This window comes from Chelonoidis abingdonii, chromosome 22 (genome assembly GCF_003597395.2).
Source record: "Chelonoidis abingdonii isolate Lonesome George chromosome 22, CheloAbing_2.0, whole genome shotgun sequence".
In the NCBI taxonomy this organism is placed as follows: Eukaryota; Metazoa; Chordata; order Testudines; family Testudinidae; genus Chelonoidis; species Chelonoidis abingdonii.
In genome coordinates this window covers 5280092-5297580 of record NC_133790.1, presented here as the reverse complement: position 1 = coordinate 5297580, position 17489 = coordinate 5280092, and the positions used below count along the sequence as shown (strand labels likewise).

At 40.7% G+C, this 17489-nt stretch overlaps 1 protein-coding gene across 2 annotated transcripts in view; it reads left to right on the top strand.

The window, feature by feature from the left end:
* PTPN11 (protein tyrosine phosphatase non-receptor type 11) overlaps positions 1 to 13568 on the top strand; it is a 46032-nt gene extending 32464 nt beyond the window's left edge. For both annotated transcript variants that reach the window (XM_032800693.2, XM_032800692.2), the window contains 6 exons: positions 1024 to 1178; positions 1343 to 1410; positions 2271 to 2422; positions 5854 to 5966; positions 7385 to 7486; positions 9978 to 13568. In XM_032800693.2, coding sequence (XP_032656584.1) covers positions 1024 to 1178; positions 1343 to 1410; positions 2271 to 2422; positions 5854 to 5966; positions 7385 to 7457 — 561 coding nt within the window. In that variant the 3' untranslated portion in view covers positions 7458 to 7486; positions 9978 to 13568. The remainder of the gene's footprint in view (positions 1 to 1023; positions 1179 to 1342; positions 1411 to 2270; positions 2423 to 5853; positions 5967 to 7384; positions 7487 to 9977) is intronic.
* The last annotated feature ends 3921 nt before the right edge of the window (positions 13569 to 17489 follow it).

Below are 17489 nucleotides of genomic sequence, written 5' to 3'. Positions count from 1 at the left end.
GGGTTAGAGCAGATGCGGTTGTATCTTAAGGTACCTATGTCATGACTGTTGTTAGTCTGCTCCTGATGTGAGAGCCTCCCTGTTTGGCAGTACCAGAGCAATTCACTACTGCCATATTGCCAGGTTTAATTGTTTTACTGTTTTGTTTTTCTTATTTATTCTGCAGTACGCAAAAGAATGCTAAGTGTGAGTGTATATAGCACAGGGTCGCTGCCCTAAAGAGCTTAGTCTGTGACAGAAGGAGCAGCATACCAATGGGGTGGCAGTGAGGGAGGGGAGAGCCTTGGTTACTGTACGTGATTATTCAGCAAAGGCATGTGCATGGCATGCTTGACTTGTGTAGGAATGAAAAGGAAACTGACTCTACTTGAAGGTGTTAGAAGTGACTCTCGAAGGAGGGGTTTGAATGATGGGAGGGTATTAGGTTGGCAAACCAGTTCAGGCAGAACATTCTGTGTGGAGACAAGTGTGTGGAAAAAGGTGCAAAAACTGCTGAGGGATAAAGCAAACAAGCTGGTTGCTTAGGCTGATCTCACTCACAGAGTGAGACCATGATCGGTGAGTGCTGGTGGGAGGAGAGCACAGTGTGGTAAGAGACTAAGACCTTGATTCACCACTAGGAAAGCACACAGATCATCCCACTGAAGTCAGGTTAGGGTCTAGGTCAGGGACAGAGTCATGCACTATCCTGAAGGTGAGGACAAGAAGCTAGAGATTGATGCAATAGAGAAGCAGGGAGCTAGGAAGGGATTCAAGGAAGCAGATGGCTTGGTCAGATTGTCAGGCCAGGAAGAACTGTCTTGGAGGCAGTGTTCATTTGGAGTGGAAGGGAGCAGTGTGAGTGTTGGGGGAGGGGGGCGGTTTAGAGAGAAGGTTACTGTAATCCAGAGGAATGCATGGCCTTTTTAGTTTTTGATGGTGTTAAGAAGGCCATTGTGTGTTCCTTTTTTAAACCAAGTCTGATTCATCCTGAGTAAATGGACGCGTTTGGTTGCGTTTAATTTTTTGGTGGCTCTCTTTCAGGGGAACACTGAGAGAACAGTCTGGCAATATCACTTCAGAACCTGGCCCGATCATGGAGTACCCAGTGATCCTGGTGGCGTCCTGGACTTTTTAGAGGAGGTCCACCACAAGCAGGAAAGCATTGCTGATTCAGGACCTGTTGTGGTGCATTGCAGGTACAATAATGCAACTTATCTCCTAGTTTCTGCAATAAGCTGCTTCTTGATAATACTGTCTGGAAGTCCAGTACCTCTTTATATTGGACACTTATTACTCTTACTTTATTGCCTATTCGGAAAGGAGACCATAATCACTTCCTTATTTTTTATTTTTTTGACAGTGCTGGGATTGGACGAACAGGAACTTTTATTGTGATTGATATTCTTATTGACATAATCCGAGAAAAAGGTAGGTCCCCAGTTTAGTTTCTTCACAAGTGCTGTAAAAGTGCCATTATGTGTTCTATGGTGAAGATCAGGAAGAAGTTGCAAAGCGTGTGTTTTGTGCCTGGCAGAAATCACATCCTTTAAGATGTGCTCCCGTTGACTTCAAAGGAAATCATAGGGTCAAAGCCCGGAATGAGGATTTTGCATCTCACCTACATTGATTTTGTAAATTACATACTTTTTGCTAGCATACCTGCTTTTTGCCAACACCTTTATTCTGTGACTATCCATTTGTACCTACCGTTTGCCATCTTTGCTGTCCAAAGCATTTTAATGATCTTGGTTTCCTATTTGTGAGGTCCTGTAAAGTTATAGTGGACAGACAATGCCGTGTTACTGTCTTTTATATAACTCAACATAAAGTTAACACTAGACTGATATAAGGTCTTTCCTGATCAGAAGACTGCTCATCACGTGTCTCGTTTCTCAGCTATGGTCAGGTGAACTTTTTTCTTTTTTTTAAGTTCCAAGTTTTTCACCTCTACCTTAGTGCCCCTGTATTGTGATGAACATTTTCAGCTGAAGACTGGATGTGACATCATTTGAAGTCTAATAGGGTAATGCAAAGTGATGGTTCTTTTGTCCTCCAGAACAACTTGGCATCTCATCTTTACAGTACTGCAAGTTTTATGTACAAATGGCTAAGCAAGAGTCTCAACTCAGGTTTCCACACCAAATCATAATTACAGTAGCACCCATATGTGCTATGTGTTTCATATTCACAAGGGAAAACAGAGTCTCTGTCCGAAAGAGTTGACAGCCTCAAAAAAAAAAAAAGAGCATACGTTACACTGCTGCACTAACACTAGTGGTCTCTTCTAGGCGTGGATTGTGATATTGATGTTCCAAAGACCATTCAGATGGTGAGATCGCAGCGGTCAGGGATGGTTCAAACAGAAGCACAGTACAGATTTATTTATATGGCAGTACAGCACTACATTGAAACGCTACAGCGTAGAATTGAAGAGGAGCAGGTATGTTGGTCCCAAACCTACCATGATCTTTGTGCAGTGATGCTGATTAGGAGCTTGCTGCGATGATGGGAATGGGCAGAATTGCCCTGTTGCTGTCTGACTTTTTGAGGCATATCTGCTGTATGTTGTCTGTGTACATCATGAAAAGGCTTGTTCTATTATACTATTCGTTCAAAGAGCTTTACTATCTATTTCAGGTCACTATCTTAAAAGACTTATTGAAACTGAAGGATTTAGATAATTCTAATGTAGTAAGAACGTTTATTGGTAGTTTTTCAGCCATCTAGGAAGGGGAGAAGATTCCTCCATCACCATTCCTACCTACAGTATTTTCATGAAAGGTGCAACAATGTCTGAGGCCCAGTCCTGCATTCCTAGTGCACTCAGAACTCCCATTAACTTCACTGATCAGGTTAGGATGTGGGAGGAATGAAAAGTAAGTCTCTCAGTCTTAATAAGGATGACTCCCTTATGCTTCATTGTGCATAACATGGATGTCAAGAGTTATTTCAAGTCTCTCCATTAAATCTCTGTTTTGGAGTGTAGTAATTGCCGTGATTGCTGATCAAATACAACACCTGTTTTGGAAGTCGAATATTTTAAGTGTTTAATGATTAAAAGGCGATTATGTTGGACTTAGTCTAAGTGTTTGGAAATAAATCCTTTAAAACAATGGAGCCAATGTTATTGCAGCATAATAGCCAAGGAAGAGAGAGCATTTGGAGCAGAGACCCTCGTAACAAGGCAGAGTGACTGCATTGGAATGAGCGTTGGTGAGCTCAGGATTAGTTAAAGTGGAATCATGGAGGTATTCCTTGCTCTGGAAAGCTCCAGCAGCCCCAAAATGCCTTTGTAGATTGTTTATATTGTGTTGTGATGGAGAAAGGGTGGTTCTTTTTCTGTCCTTTTCTTCATTGGCGCTTTCATTCTTTCGTTCCTTACCCTAAATGACTGCCATCCTGGATTCTTAGCCTTGTCTGGAACAGCAGGGGCTGTTCTCCTCTGCAGTTTTCCATACTGCTGCAACAATTATATAGCTAAAGCTACTGATCTTTCTCTCTCTCTCTCTCTTCCAAGACCATTCTCACCATCTGTTACCCACCTAATCACCAGCACCTGCAGAACAGGAGTCCTCAGGTGCTTCAGACATTTTTCTTTTATGACTCTGCTATGTCAGACCCTGCCTTAAAGCTCAGTGAAGTTTGAAAATGCATGGAGTTCTCTGCAAAGCTCTTACCCTCAAATATTGTTCGGTTCACTTGCAGCCCATCACAAAATTGCCTCTACTGTCTCTTGATGTTTGTTTTTAGTTCCAGTGTTGTTTTTCCAATATAAATGGAACTAATACTGTTACAATAGCGTCTAATACTAGAACAGAGGAATCTCTCTCTCCTGTGATGGTCAGATTAAATCTGTAGCCATGTAAAACGTATTCTACTAGGCTAAAATGATAACGAGACTTAAACTGGATTCTGAACTTTTCTTTACTCTAGTACAGTACTAGTGCTTCTAATTTTGGACTAAAAAGCCCTTTGAAGCTCTTGTAGGAAGCTAATGTGATCCTTGTGATGACCTGATGTGGTGCCACATGGGCAGTGAGAGAGAGGAACAAAAATGGATGGTAATGGGTTGAGAGCATCATTAGAATGAAGGAAGCAGCTGAGTATCTTCCGTCCCCAGTTTGCAGTTTATTTGAGGGGTGAAATTTACTGTTTCTGTCATCCTTTCTACCAGTGGAACAACTCCCCCTCCCAAAAAATAATTGTGGAAAGAAAAGCTGATGGGTGAAGCAAATTCAGTATCATGTTCTTGCCCTAATTTAGAAAATGTGTTGAGTCGTTTGCCCAGCTCTACTCTAGAAATATTCCCCGTTTCCTCTTGGCATTGAGAACCTCTGGAGTCTTCATGTAATCTAGTATTGTGTTAAATACTGCCTGTCTCTTCCGTATGTATGAAAACTACAAAGTAAACTTGTTTGGTTAATTTTCTTTTTGGAAGCAATAACTTTTTTTTTATAACACTGAAGTAACTTGAATAATTATTTCTCATTAGGAATAATGGAAATGTGGTAGCAATAATTAAACTGAATAGTAGGAATAATTATAATGAATTAGCGAAGTCAGAGGAAGAAAAGCCTTAGATTTACATCTTCATGGTTTGTTTTCCCTAGTTTAGTCAGCTCAAAGAACAGAGCTGACTTTGATTCTCCTTCTCTGCTGCTTTTACGCTTAAGATACGCCTGTTGGTTGAATTGGCATTTATCGCATAGTTAGAATTCAAAATCCAATTTTAGGCTGCAGCAGAAAATTGTCCTTTACTAGCTGTGTCCAGGTGAGAAGTGTGTACATCACAGATTCTAAATTTGGGCAGGGTCTGAACCTTTATTCCCCTTAAATCTGATTTTTGAAAGGTTACAGCAACAAAATAATTGTTTTTGAGTAGGGTCCCTGCAAAGTGATTTGTCAGGAGCAGGTGGTAGGAACATCCCATTTCTAGTGCCAGCTGCGTATAGCAATATAGGCTGAGATTTTCAAAGTTGCCTTGATGGGAGTTAGGAATCCAAGACTCTGTCTTTATTTAAAATGCTGCAGTGGTTCCGCGTAGACACTCACGACAGCAATGGGAAGGATTCTCCCGTCACTGTGGTTAATCCATTGACCTATTGCTGTCTACACTGGGGATTACGTTGGCATAGCTATGTCTCTCAGGTATGATTTTTTTCACGCTCCTGAGGGACATAGCTATGAGGATGTAATTTTTCAGTGTAGACCTGCCCCTAGTCTCCTAAGGTGCTTTGAAAATCTCAATCATAGGATTGACTGGATCATTAGGTGCTGCTGATCTGAGCACTTCAAGAATATACCTTGGAAAAAGTTTGGAGCGGGGCTTACACTCATATTTGACTGTTTAAACCTTGATTTTGGTGTATATTTAGCTATTGTTAATGTCTATCCTAAACTGGATAATGATGCCCATTTGCCCTAGAGACTCACTGGCTGACACTGTGTACTGTACAGTGACGGGTGGATCTTTTTACCAGGTTTGGATAAAGAAAATACATTCACGTTCACGTGTATGAACTCACGAAGTTGGCACATCTGGTTTGAGACTGGGGGCGGGCATGCAGGGACCGAGTATTCTATGAAGATTTTTACCAAAAGCTTCCAGTAGTTAAAGAGAACCTCTACTTCTAGGAATATCCAGATTGCATGTTGTAGTTACAGAAGTGAAACCTTTCATGCTTTAACTTTTTTATATAAAATAAAAAACCTCTTTTCTGGGGGAAAAAAAAGAAAAAAAAAAGAAAAAATAGTACGTTTGGGTAATTTATATTTAATTTCTTGAACTTTATATCTATTACCTTCTAAAAATGTAGGTTTCTGGTTTTGACAATTCTAAGCCTGTTTAATTTTTGTGTTCCCTTTTTTCAGAAGAGTAAGAGGAAAGGGCATGAATACACAAACATTAAATATTCTTTATCGGACCAGACAAGTGGGGATCAGAGCCCACTTCCACCATGTACTCCGACCCCAACCTGTCCAGAGTAAGTAGCAGTTTCTCAAAGTAACAAGTGAGTTCCGAAATGCCTGTGAATTCAAGCAGATCCAGCAATAGAGTGTCTAGTTGTAGACTGTTTTCCTCGTAAAAGTTTATTTCTAATCATGTAACAAAGAGGAGTTTCATGAGCAAACTCTTGCTCTCCCTCTCTACTCACTCTCACTCGAAGGTCCTTTATTAATTTTTTCTGGTGTCCCCACAAATGGAATTTTACAATCCTGCACTGATTTTTTTCATTTGACATAAATGGGGCTTTGGTGATAAACAGTGGTTCTCAATCAGGGGTTCAGGACCCTCTGGGGGACCGTGAGCAGGTTTCAGAGGGACTGCCAAGCAGAGCTAGTGTTAGACTTGCTGGGGCCCAGGGCAGAAAGCCAAAGTCCCACCACATAGTGCTGAAGCCTGGGGCCAGAGCCCTGGCACCCAGGGCTGAAGCCAAAGACTGAGCAGCTTAGCTTCATGGGGGCTCCTGTGGCATGGGGCCCGAGTCAGTTGCCCTGCTTGCTACCCCACAATGCCGGCCCTGGCTTTTATATACAGAAAACTAGTTGTTGTGGCTCAGGTGGGCTGTGGAGGTTTTACAGCATGTTAGGGGAGGGAGTTGGCTCAGAAAGAAAAATGTTGAGAATCCCCGCGTTAAAACATATATGAAAAGGTTATCTTGGGTGTGAAGCACTTAGATATGAAAAATATACTGGTTGCTCTATTCCTAGAGCACAAATTATACATGGGTCCCTGCAGCCACCAATGAATAGAGGAACTATTTAGCAAGCATACATTAGCATTGCCTAACAATAGTTTAGTACAGGAAGTAAAGAATTCCATACCCCATTGAAATGATCTGTCTGTCTTGTGTATTTCTACGGTGACAATTACTATGGTATCTGAGCATAGGGGAAATGTAGGTTGAAAGAGTGTAGGTTAGAATTTAGCCAGGACACCGAGGTTAATACCTCCATACTTGGGGGTGCAGTGGTGAAGAAAAAAGGCCGCTGATTCTCAGAAAGTTGTCCGGAAAGGTGGAAGAAAATCTGTTAATACTTTGCCATTCTTTTTCCCTACCATGTTGGGTTTTCTTGTTAACCTCCTCAATGACTAGAATTGCAGTAAGATTCCTCTATTGTAATCTTGCCTTCATCCTGTCCCAGGTTTTGTGCTGACTTAACTCTGTACAACCGTAATGATGTTAAAGTGGGCAACTTCCATGCTTGCATGGGGTGGAGTTGTTGCAGAATCTGCCCCATTGACTGGGTCATGCAGAAATCACCAATATTCTGAATCCAGATGCTCTGTGTTTTGAAGCGAATTGAACAAGTTGTTAGCTAACTTAATTGAATTATGTGATATGTATTTATTTTCTAGTAAACCTGACTTTTTTCCCCCTATAAAAATCTGTCATTTTAGAATGAGAGAAGATAGTGCTAGAGTATATGAAAACGTGGGGTTGATGCAGCAGCAGCAGAAAAGCTTCAGATGAGATGTACAGAAACTTCCATGCAAAGGAAGGTACGTACGTTAGAAATTGTAGTATGATCTAGCCTAAAGCTTTTTTTGTTGCACCATGGCATGTTTTAACATAATCACAGTTTGATCACGAAATGTATATAAGCCAAGAATCTTTGCCATAGTGTCAGTTGGTTTAGCAGCTAAAATATTCAACATCATTTTCACAGCAACTTGATTTACCAGTTGAGGAGAGTAATATTTTGGACCCAGCAGAGCCAGATCTTAATGGAAAGAGTTCCAATTCCAACACACAGAAGTCAGGCCATTCAGAGCAAAGACTAGAGATCTTGCTTATAAAGTTTGAAGGCAGACTCCCATTGTAAGTTAAAATTGGTTTTGGTTATTGCACATCGGCAAGGGTTGCAGGATCTGATTGAAACTTTAGCTGCTAAACCAACTCACACTATGGCAAAGATTCTTGGATTAAATACATTCCAGAATTGAGACGGTGGCGCTCTTTGAGTCTGTGAGTATTAGTGAGCGTTGCTGGATTGTCCTGTAAGTGATTTAAAACCCTCTCATTTTGAACTATTGACCAAATATATTTCATGCTCATGTTAACATTGCTGAGCTGATACAGTAGGGGAGGGTGGTGTGGATGCTGTTCTGCCTCTGACTAGAATCTCTATTTTTGGCACAGATGTAAGAGGCAAGCAAGAATCAGATAAACTTTCAGATCTCAGGGAGATCTGCAGCACCAGCCACTTTTGTATTACATTGAATAATTTTGGACTTGTAAACTGGGCCAGTTTGCTCTGGAAGTCAGTGATAAAATAAATATAGGGGGTCCATGATGACATTTGTACATGGAGACCCCTTTCAGAGAATAACTGAACTTTAAAACTTTCTTAAATTAAAAATTTGTACAAGATTTTAGCGTATGGGTTTAATATGCTTATGTGATAGAACATCTCTGCTTCAGAGAGGTGACTGGGCCAGGGATCTGCAAGCATGCGATTTTATGTAGGCCTTTGTATGACTGATTGATTGTAATGACTCTATCAGAGCCATTATGGCATATACAGGACACAGCACCCGCCCTGACCCAATAGACTGTAACCTGTATCAGAGTTGGAAAGTGGTCCATAAACTAGGCATTTGTTAAATAAGTCATGGTCTGGTGATCTGTTTGATGGGTTTTTGCAGGATATCCTGTTTTGGAGTCTACATTTCAGTAGCTCCATAATTAGTATTCCCTACAACCAGGGAACAGTACACATCTTAAAATCCTCTAACTTATGTATTGCCACCCACTCAGCCCTCAAGGGAGTTAACTACTAAAACCAATTTTAACTTACAATGGGAGTTTGTCTTCAAACTTCCTAAGAAAGATGGAATATTCGCTCTCATCTCTGGTCTTTGCTCTGAATGGCCTGAGTTCTGTGTGTTGGAATTAGAATTCTTTCCTTTAAATTTATGTGAACTGGGGGCTTACAGAAGATATTACCTAGATAGTCCTGAAGACTAAAACATTCTGTCTCTGGAACAACTGCAATGTAAGCTTGCCCATGCTGCTTTGCAAGTATGCTTTGATCCTGGCCTACGCTAGGGACTTGGAGACCACCTAAAGAGGCAAGGCAGCAGGCTGCCTAATCCTTGACCTCTTTACTGACACTGTCAGAAAAGTGCCAGCTGTGTTTGTATGATGTGGACAGGTGTCCACAAGGAACAGGACTGAAACCACTAACTGACTTCAGGTCATAATTGGATGCGAATGACTTTCAGTCACTCCCAGCTATGGGCAGATTGGAGCCAAGGCTCTGGAGTAGGAAGTGAGGGGTCTTCATCCTATTATGGATCTAATATCACTAAACTAAACCCTTACCATCACTCAAATAAGTACTTGGATTTTGTCTTGCACTATATTGAAATACCTATCATTTTTTGACTGCTCCCCAGTCAAATGTAATTGAATATATTTGTTTCACTCTTTCTGGTTCTCAGAAACTAGTCTAGTGCTGCAGTTCTCAATTGGAAACATTGCAATTTGAATTTACGTTTTAAATGAACTTTATTCTAAGGTTAGGTTTCTATATCCTTTTGATTCATTCTTATGTTTTGGACCAAAGCTACCTTATGGTGACCCTTTCAAGAATTAACAGTTTAGGCTTTTTTATTGTCCAGGCCATCTGAAATGCAAAGTGAACAGCGTAAATGTTGAAAAGTAAATTAGATCTTGATTCTGTCAGCTTCTGCTCTAAGAAATTGGTAAATCTTCTTCCTTTTTTGCTTAAAAAAAGGACTTCCAACCTGTGTCTGTCCCTTTGATAGAACATGTTCACAATTGTAAAGTGGAGAAGACCAGACTATATCTCTTCAAACTGATGGATGCTTCTAGTTGTGTGAAATTCCATCTGATATTCTAGATCTAAAATATCAATCACTGCTGTTTTATGTTGTGTCAAAATGAAGTATTTCCATGTAAGTTCAGAATGATGAATTATTATAGGATATGTTTCTAACGAGCTTTTAATTTTTTTCCCTTTCCCAGAAGTGAAAATTGTTTTTTAAAAAAGGTCAAGAAAGAGATGGAACAAGCTTCACATGAAGAATGAACTTTGAAGGCTTGGTACCTTTCTATTTATGGTGTTTAACCCTTCAATAATAAGCAAAACTTAAGACCATCTAAAGATCATGATATCCTTTCTCTCCAATACCTGATTTACAATTGCTCATTTTTCAGATAAAAAGAAAATCCTCTCTACAATGTAGAAAGATATTTTGTAGAATTTTAATTGTGAATCCAGCCAACTGTCAGGCTGGCGCAGATAGCGTTTTTGTTTCAAAATCTGGTTATTAGCATTATTTCTTATCAGAGCAGTAGTGGGGATTTTTTTTTGAGTGGGGAAGCAATGATTTGGGTAAATCCATTATATAAATATAAAATACTTATGGGAACAATTCTTGATTGTTTGAAGACAGTGGATCACCCACATTAATAGTCAGCTACATGATAAAATTAGTCCTAGTGCATTTCAAACTTGGTCTGAGTTTGCCGGGGTGAGCAGTTAATCTTTGATATGAAGATGTTTTTTGTGACAGCTGATGGCTTTGATTACTTCTCAGCTGAGTTGCTGGATGGGCTATTTTTGAGTAACTACAAAAAGTAGCCTTTGCATCAGACTAGAACGTTCTCTAGATGACCTGCACCCAAGATACCAATTTACAGCCACTCTGTCCAAAAAAAAAAGAGAGGCAGCTGTCTAGCAGCTGTGGGGACGCTGCCTATGTTAATTTTTCAGTGTTCATTTATTAAGCCGGAGATCTGACCTGTGGAGTTGAGACATTTTAGGAAGCTCCACAGTGACACTTGACATCGTATTAAAACAATGAAACAAGTAACCCCCTGTGCAGGCTGTTATCTTAGGCTGAAGTGAACCTCATCTTAAAAAATACAGTTATTGGGCCTTCTGGTTCTCAGTAAGGCCTTACACTAATGAAGGTAGCCTGGGGAAAAGGACTATATGGAAACTAGCTATCACCTAAAATTGTCTTAGTGAAAAGGGCAGCGCAGGTACCAGTCAACAGCAGCTTGTTCTGATCTATTTCATCAGGCAGGAGTTTCATTAACATTCTGCCTAAAGTGCCTTTCAGAGCCACATCCAATTTGCAGTCCATGTTTTAATTTAAAAAAAAAAAATACTGCATCTATCTCTAAAAACACTTTTGGTTGTTATTACTGAAACAAAATCCTCCCAGAATGACACCAGCAGTGAGAAATGCTGTTGTAGTGCCACAGTTATCTGGGTTTCTTCATCTGCAGAAGAAGGGCTGTAAACACTTCTCAGTTTCCTGCATTAAAGAAACTTTGTCCTGTCCTGTTGTCTGAATCTGGATCTCCATTGGAGCCTATAGTAGCTGAGTGTGTGCTCATGGCAGGATTGGGCTCAAGGAGTAGGTACCAGTGGTGTCTTAGCAGCATCTTTCCTCTCACTGCTGGTGGAGTTCTGAGAATTATGGGGAAGCCACCAGGTGGTATTGAGGAATGATCATCATTTTTATTTAGAGTATACAGATAATGGTAATCACTGCGTTGCATTTCTGTATGTGCAGTAAGGGTGCACGACTAATTAAGCTACATTATTGGTCATATTAGGGAAATTACACAAAAGCCTGGAATGTAATTAGTGCAGCATTTGTGTTCTCTATGTTCATGTGGGCATTGCATTAGCTTTCCCTGAGAATGCTTTGCAAAGTCAAATGCTTCACTTTTTGTGTGTTTTCTGAATTGAATGAAGGTGCATCTTAACTTTAAGCTGAACTTCGTTACTTTGCCTCTTGTACTTTGTTATAATACCTCTTGTCTTCTGGTCTTGGAACGCCTGTCACCAATACACCATAATATTTGTGTCTTAATGTCATTATCTCTAGCACAGTCGTTAATATTTGTACCGTTTGTAGATTTAAAATTCTTAAGGCTTGATGAAAGGATGGTCAGTTTTCATCTACTTGTGTTCATTCAGTCACAAATAGAATATTTGCTTTTTATCACCTTCCTTCCCCAGCCTCCGTGTACATTTTCATCATCTTGGCTTTTCTGCAAAGGTTAAATAGGGATCATTTAAGTGCCGAGTTGTGTTTTTGAATTGAATAATTCAATAACAGTCTAAATATCTGTAAACTGAAAATTTTGTGTAGCTTATGCGGTGCTATATTTCCTTGGATGCTGCCAGGTTTTAAATCAGGAGGAAATGAAGTGCATGTTCAGGATTAGAAATGCTTTGTAAAGTTCAAAGGAAGATCCTCTAAGCAGTAGCTTATGAACTGCACTAATGTGACCTGTCCTAAAGATTGACTTGTATTGGCTGCAACCAGTAACATGGTGATGTATTCAGCATAAAGCTGCCTATCATAAGATAGCATTTAAAATCTGTGGAACTCAGCTCTGTAATTATTTGTTCTTGGAACTGGGGTCATCTCATTTGTCTAGAATGTGTGTTAATCTTAGGGAGCACATGATGGATGTTTTTGTTTTTTTTGTTGAGTTTTTTTTTTTAAATTAGAAAAGATTCCAAAAGATTGTGTGCTAGAGAGAGCTGTTTCTTTTAATTGGAGTGTCTGGCCCTGCTGAAAACCAAAGAGGGGATCTTGCAAGTTACAAATCAGCTGCCTTTCAAACATAGCCGACAGAGGGGTAACTCTTAGTGTGTCTTTCTCTTTTAATATTATTTTAAACATTGGTTGTTTTATTACAAATCAAACAAAAGATATAAATGTTCTGTGGTACAGGGGAAAAATGGATACTTGGGTTTCGTGTATTTTTAGTGGGGTTTTTTTAAATTAATTTAATATCACTCTACAAGCTATTGCTGTAACAATGGAATGGAAAAGAGATGCAGTTTTGAATTGTTCTATTGTAGAAGACTTTATACCACAAGGGAAATTGAAGCCAATTCCGAAGACACAGTATTGTATGTCAGCAAGAATCTGCTGCAGACGCTCATTTACTGAATGTTTTATAGCATACACTTTCATTTCAGGTAACCTTTATTAGGACTGATTAGTTCTTCTATTGACCAAACTTTTTTTCTCTTGAGGGATATCCGTTCAAAAATACAACTTCACTAGCTGTATCCTAGGTATAAAACTTCTTTCCATTTTCATTATAGGGATGGGATAAATCAAACAGTTGGTACTAGGACAATTTTTCATGACTTCATTATTTCAAATTAATTTTTAATTTTTTTCCATTTTAAAATAGCAAAACATGTAATTAAGTGCAGACCCGGTTATTTATGACACTATTGTGATTTTTTTATTACAGTACTAAAGGCTAATGGAAAAAGATCCTTTATTAGGTGAACTAGACCGTGCATTTATTTTTTCCTGCAACGTATGAAGTATTGTACCAGAGTATTAAATGAAATGTAATATTTTATTGAAAATCTCTATCCTTTAAAAGGAGGACATTTAGGGTGTCATCAATTTGATGTGAATCATGTAAATGTTAATAATGATGCGCTGTTTTATTATACATTTAGTGTTTCAAAAGACTCACTTATTGCCTTTTGCCCACATACATTCTGTAGATCATTTACAATTGTCAAAATGTGACATTAAAAGAATAGCTCATGTATAGAAATACTAGTGGTTGTTCATTGTTTTCCTTGCTGGTATTTATGGGTGTTAGTTCAGCTGCTTTGCGAGCTGCGCTGTGATTTTTATTGCTGCAAGGTTATATTATCAGAATAAAAGCGTATCTGTAAACAGCAGAATTAAAAATTAGGAATAAAAATAATTTTTCTTATAAGATGGTTTTGGACCATTACTCCATTTCTTTTTCTGTAGCGCTTATATTAAAGTCAAGGTTTCTTTCGTTAGGTAACCCCCACTCTAGACTGGGAAGCATTTCTCATCTAATTCCAGTCAGCCTCCCTCCATGGTGTAGCTCTGTGTTATGTAGAGGGTCTTTGCACCCTACAGGAAGAGCTTGAGCATAGCCAAGCTTCTTTTGTAATATATAGTATTTCAGTGTTTTTAACCCACTGCTTTTACTGCCCACCGCAAATTGGATAGCCCTGTAGCAAAGCACTCATTTCTACCTCAGTGCAACTCATCCAGGTAACTTCCAGAGGCCTGTGATTTTTTTTGTGTGCACCTCATTGGACATCTACAAGAGAGTCTGGTTTCGCTCCTCTCCCTTTGTGGACACCTGCCTCGTAGACTGGACCTGTGTAAGGCTGCTGCTGTTTGCATTCAGATAGTGCAGGGAAAATCCCTAAAGCCATGATGGGCAATAGCTTCCTCTCCAGCTGAATGTTTAATGTGTTACTGAACCCTTTGAAAGGGCGAAGGGAATATAAAGTTCAGTGGGGAGGAGAAGAGAGAACAGCTGTCCCACCCCTCCCTTTGTGTATCTGGGGACTTCAGCTGAATTACGTAGGGGGAGGGACGCTGCTGCTTTCATTTATTTCTGATGCTTTCTTCTCTGAGCTGCTTCCTTGTTGCTTGCGGAGATGTCGACTGTAGAGCTCACGTCTTCAGGGCTCTAATGCACCCTGGGATCCTTGTGTGCCAGCTCCATGCACTGATTCAGAGGAGGTGCTGGTGCTTCTGTAGGGGCTGTGCTGCACCTCAGGCTCCTTTCTGCCAGCTGCTGCTGTGGCACTTCAAAAGCTATTGAAATCCTCGGCTCTCCGAAGCACTTGGAGCAGGGTACATTTAAAATCCAGTGCTCTGCCTGGGCCCTGGAGTGGAGCAGAGGATACACGTGCCCCCAAGTCTAAATACAGCAGCTCGGTCTAATTTTAGGCCTGCCAGCCCAGGCAGTATCACGCCATAAAAGCAACTGGGAACAATTCTTACTAGGCATTTTGTCACCATTATTGGCTCTCCAGAACCAGGCAGCCTGCAACACTGAGTCTGTTTCACAGTAATAGAAACTAATTCTAGTGAATGGAACAATGATACTGAGTTAAACCCCTTGGTAGATTGTGCTTACAGACGCTGATCTGTGGAAATACAAATGAGCCAATCTGTGCTCTTTAAGAAGCAGGCGCTGTGTTGCAATACGGACAGTGTGAGGAGATGCCAGTTGGACACAGAGCAAATATCAGCCCAGTTTGTTGTAAGACAAGCTCAGTCTCAAAGCAATGGAAAGGCATAAAAATAATCCACTGAAATATCAGGAAGAAAGCAGATCTCCCCTGTTAGAGCCTTTGTGGGTTTAAACACAAGCGGAATTCAAATGAGCACTGTAGCCACATAAAGCATCTCCATTTTAAGATTATAATCCTGAATGAATGTGTCTAACATGGGTGCGTTGGGTTTGGCTCCACCTTTGTGTATCGCGTGAGAAATGCCTCCCACTTCGGGGGTTGGAGTGATTCAGTCCGGTTTGAGAACTGTACTTCAGAATCGAAATAGCCAGCAAAGGAATGATTGTCCTTATGGTCAAGGTATTGGGCTGAGATTTAGACAGTTATAATAATGGCTCCTATCTTACTCCTCTGACCTTCACCCCATGACTTCCCTGGACAGCTTCTAGTAATACCTTTCCTCCCACACTTATTGTCTCAATCTGTTTTATAGACATGAACCAAACTCCTTAACACCCCATCCTGCTGCTCAATATGTTACACACCCAGCTACTCTAAGTACAAACAGGCTCCTTTTACTTTGACCGCCCCACCAGTCTCCACTCATTTGTATCATCCACTAGTTGCAGCTTGTCAGTAACTAAGATTTTGAGCCTTGTTGGGCAGTGACTATTTCTTTACTACAGGTGTGTGCAGTCATCTTGCACACTGGGGCCCTCTCACTGAACCCTTTAGGCTTTACCGTGATAAAGTGAACATCTGATAAGTTACAGGAAAATCCTGAGCTTCCCTGAGGGTTCTCCCTCATGTTCTGATACAGTGCTGATGAACGAAAAAAAAATACAAATACTTGGATGGCTGGTTAACTAGTTAATGACAATATTGTTGTCTTTCCCCTTGAGACTACCCACCTGTCCTGTCTTTGATAGAAACTATATGATACAGGAAATTAGGCCCAGATTTTAAAAGGTAGTGAAGTGTTGCTCCACTCAGCATTGCAATGGCTGGCTGGTTTAGGAGCCAAAATCTATTTTCAAGAGGGATTTAGGTGCTTAGTGACCAAAATCCCATTTATTGTCAAGGGGGTTTTGGTTCCTGAGTGCCTTAATTCATCTGGGAAATGAGGTTTAGGTTCCTAAATCAGCTAGGTGTTGACATGCTGAGTACACCAATGCCTTAATACAGGGGTGGCCAAGCTGAGCCTGAGAAGGAGCCAGAATTTACCAATGTACATTGCCAAAGAGCCACAGTAATGTCAGCAGGTCCCCATCAGGTCCCCCATCGCTCCCAGTGCTTCACACCCACCAATCAGCATCTCCCCTCCCTTCACACACCTCTCGATCAGCTGTTTTGGGGGCGGGGGTGGGAAGGAACAAGGGCATAGCAGGCTCAGAGGAGGGGGTGGGAAGGGATGGAGTGGAGGCAGGGCCTGTGGCAGAGGCAGGGGTTGGGCAGTAAGCACTCCTTGCCCCCGGGCACATTGGAAAGTTGGCACCTGTGGCTGCAGCCCCAGAGTTGATGCCTATACAAGGAGCCGTATGTTAACTTCTGAAGAGCCTCATGTGGCTCCGGAGCTACAAGTTGGCCACCCCTGCCCTAATACCTTTAAAAATCTGTCCCCTAGTGTTCAGGGTGGGATACTTTGAAAGATGGATTTCACTGATATTTCTTTATGCATTTAACTGTACAAAGGGTCATACAACCATGTAGGTAACAAAAGAAACCTGAAAGGGCCATTGGATTTCAGAAAGGTGGAAAACGAAGGTATCTTTTACCCAGCTTATATGCTGTTAAGCACAGCCAGCGTAAGTCAAGAGGCTGCTATTTTGTTTCCAAGATGATGTACTTTTCATGTTAAGTCCTTGTACACTACATCAGTCTGAGCCTTTAAGCACCCCAACACCTAGTCTTTGTTTTTATAACCATCTTCAGGCATGTTGTATAGTGTCCCTGCTTCATCTGCCTGAAACTTTGTCTGCATTTTGTTAAAGGGCAAACCTAAAATATGTATAAACCTCTCTTCATGATAGTTGTGGAAGAAGTTACCATTAAAAGACATCTAAGGAGGAGACGTTCCAGAGCCACCGTACGCACGTCTGACCATGGAGTAGGGTTCATAACAGTTCATTGAGCAAACTCTGCATGTGAAGAGAACACAGTTCTTTTGAGGAATGTCATCGAGGGGTCATATGCTCTGCTGTACTTCACATGTCATTTTTACACCGTGCTGTTTCTCTGAACTATAAGTACATCTACCCCTAACAAGGGAGATCACCTGGATCTTGTCATAGTGCTTTCCCCTCTCTCCCCTCTTCTCCTTGTTGGTCTCATTGCTCAGTGGGTGGGTGAAATTTTCTGCCCTTTGTTATACAGGAAGTTACCATAATGGTCCCTTTGGGCCTTAACTTCTAGTAATTGTCTTGTGTCTAAGCTTAGTTTACAGTCCAGTCTCCTATTTGTCTATA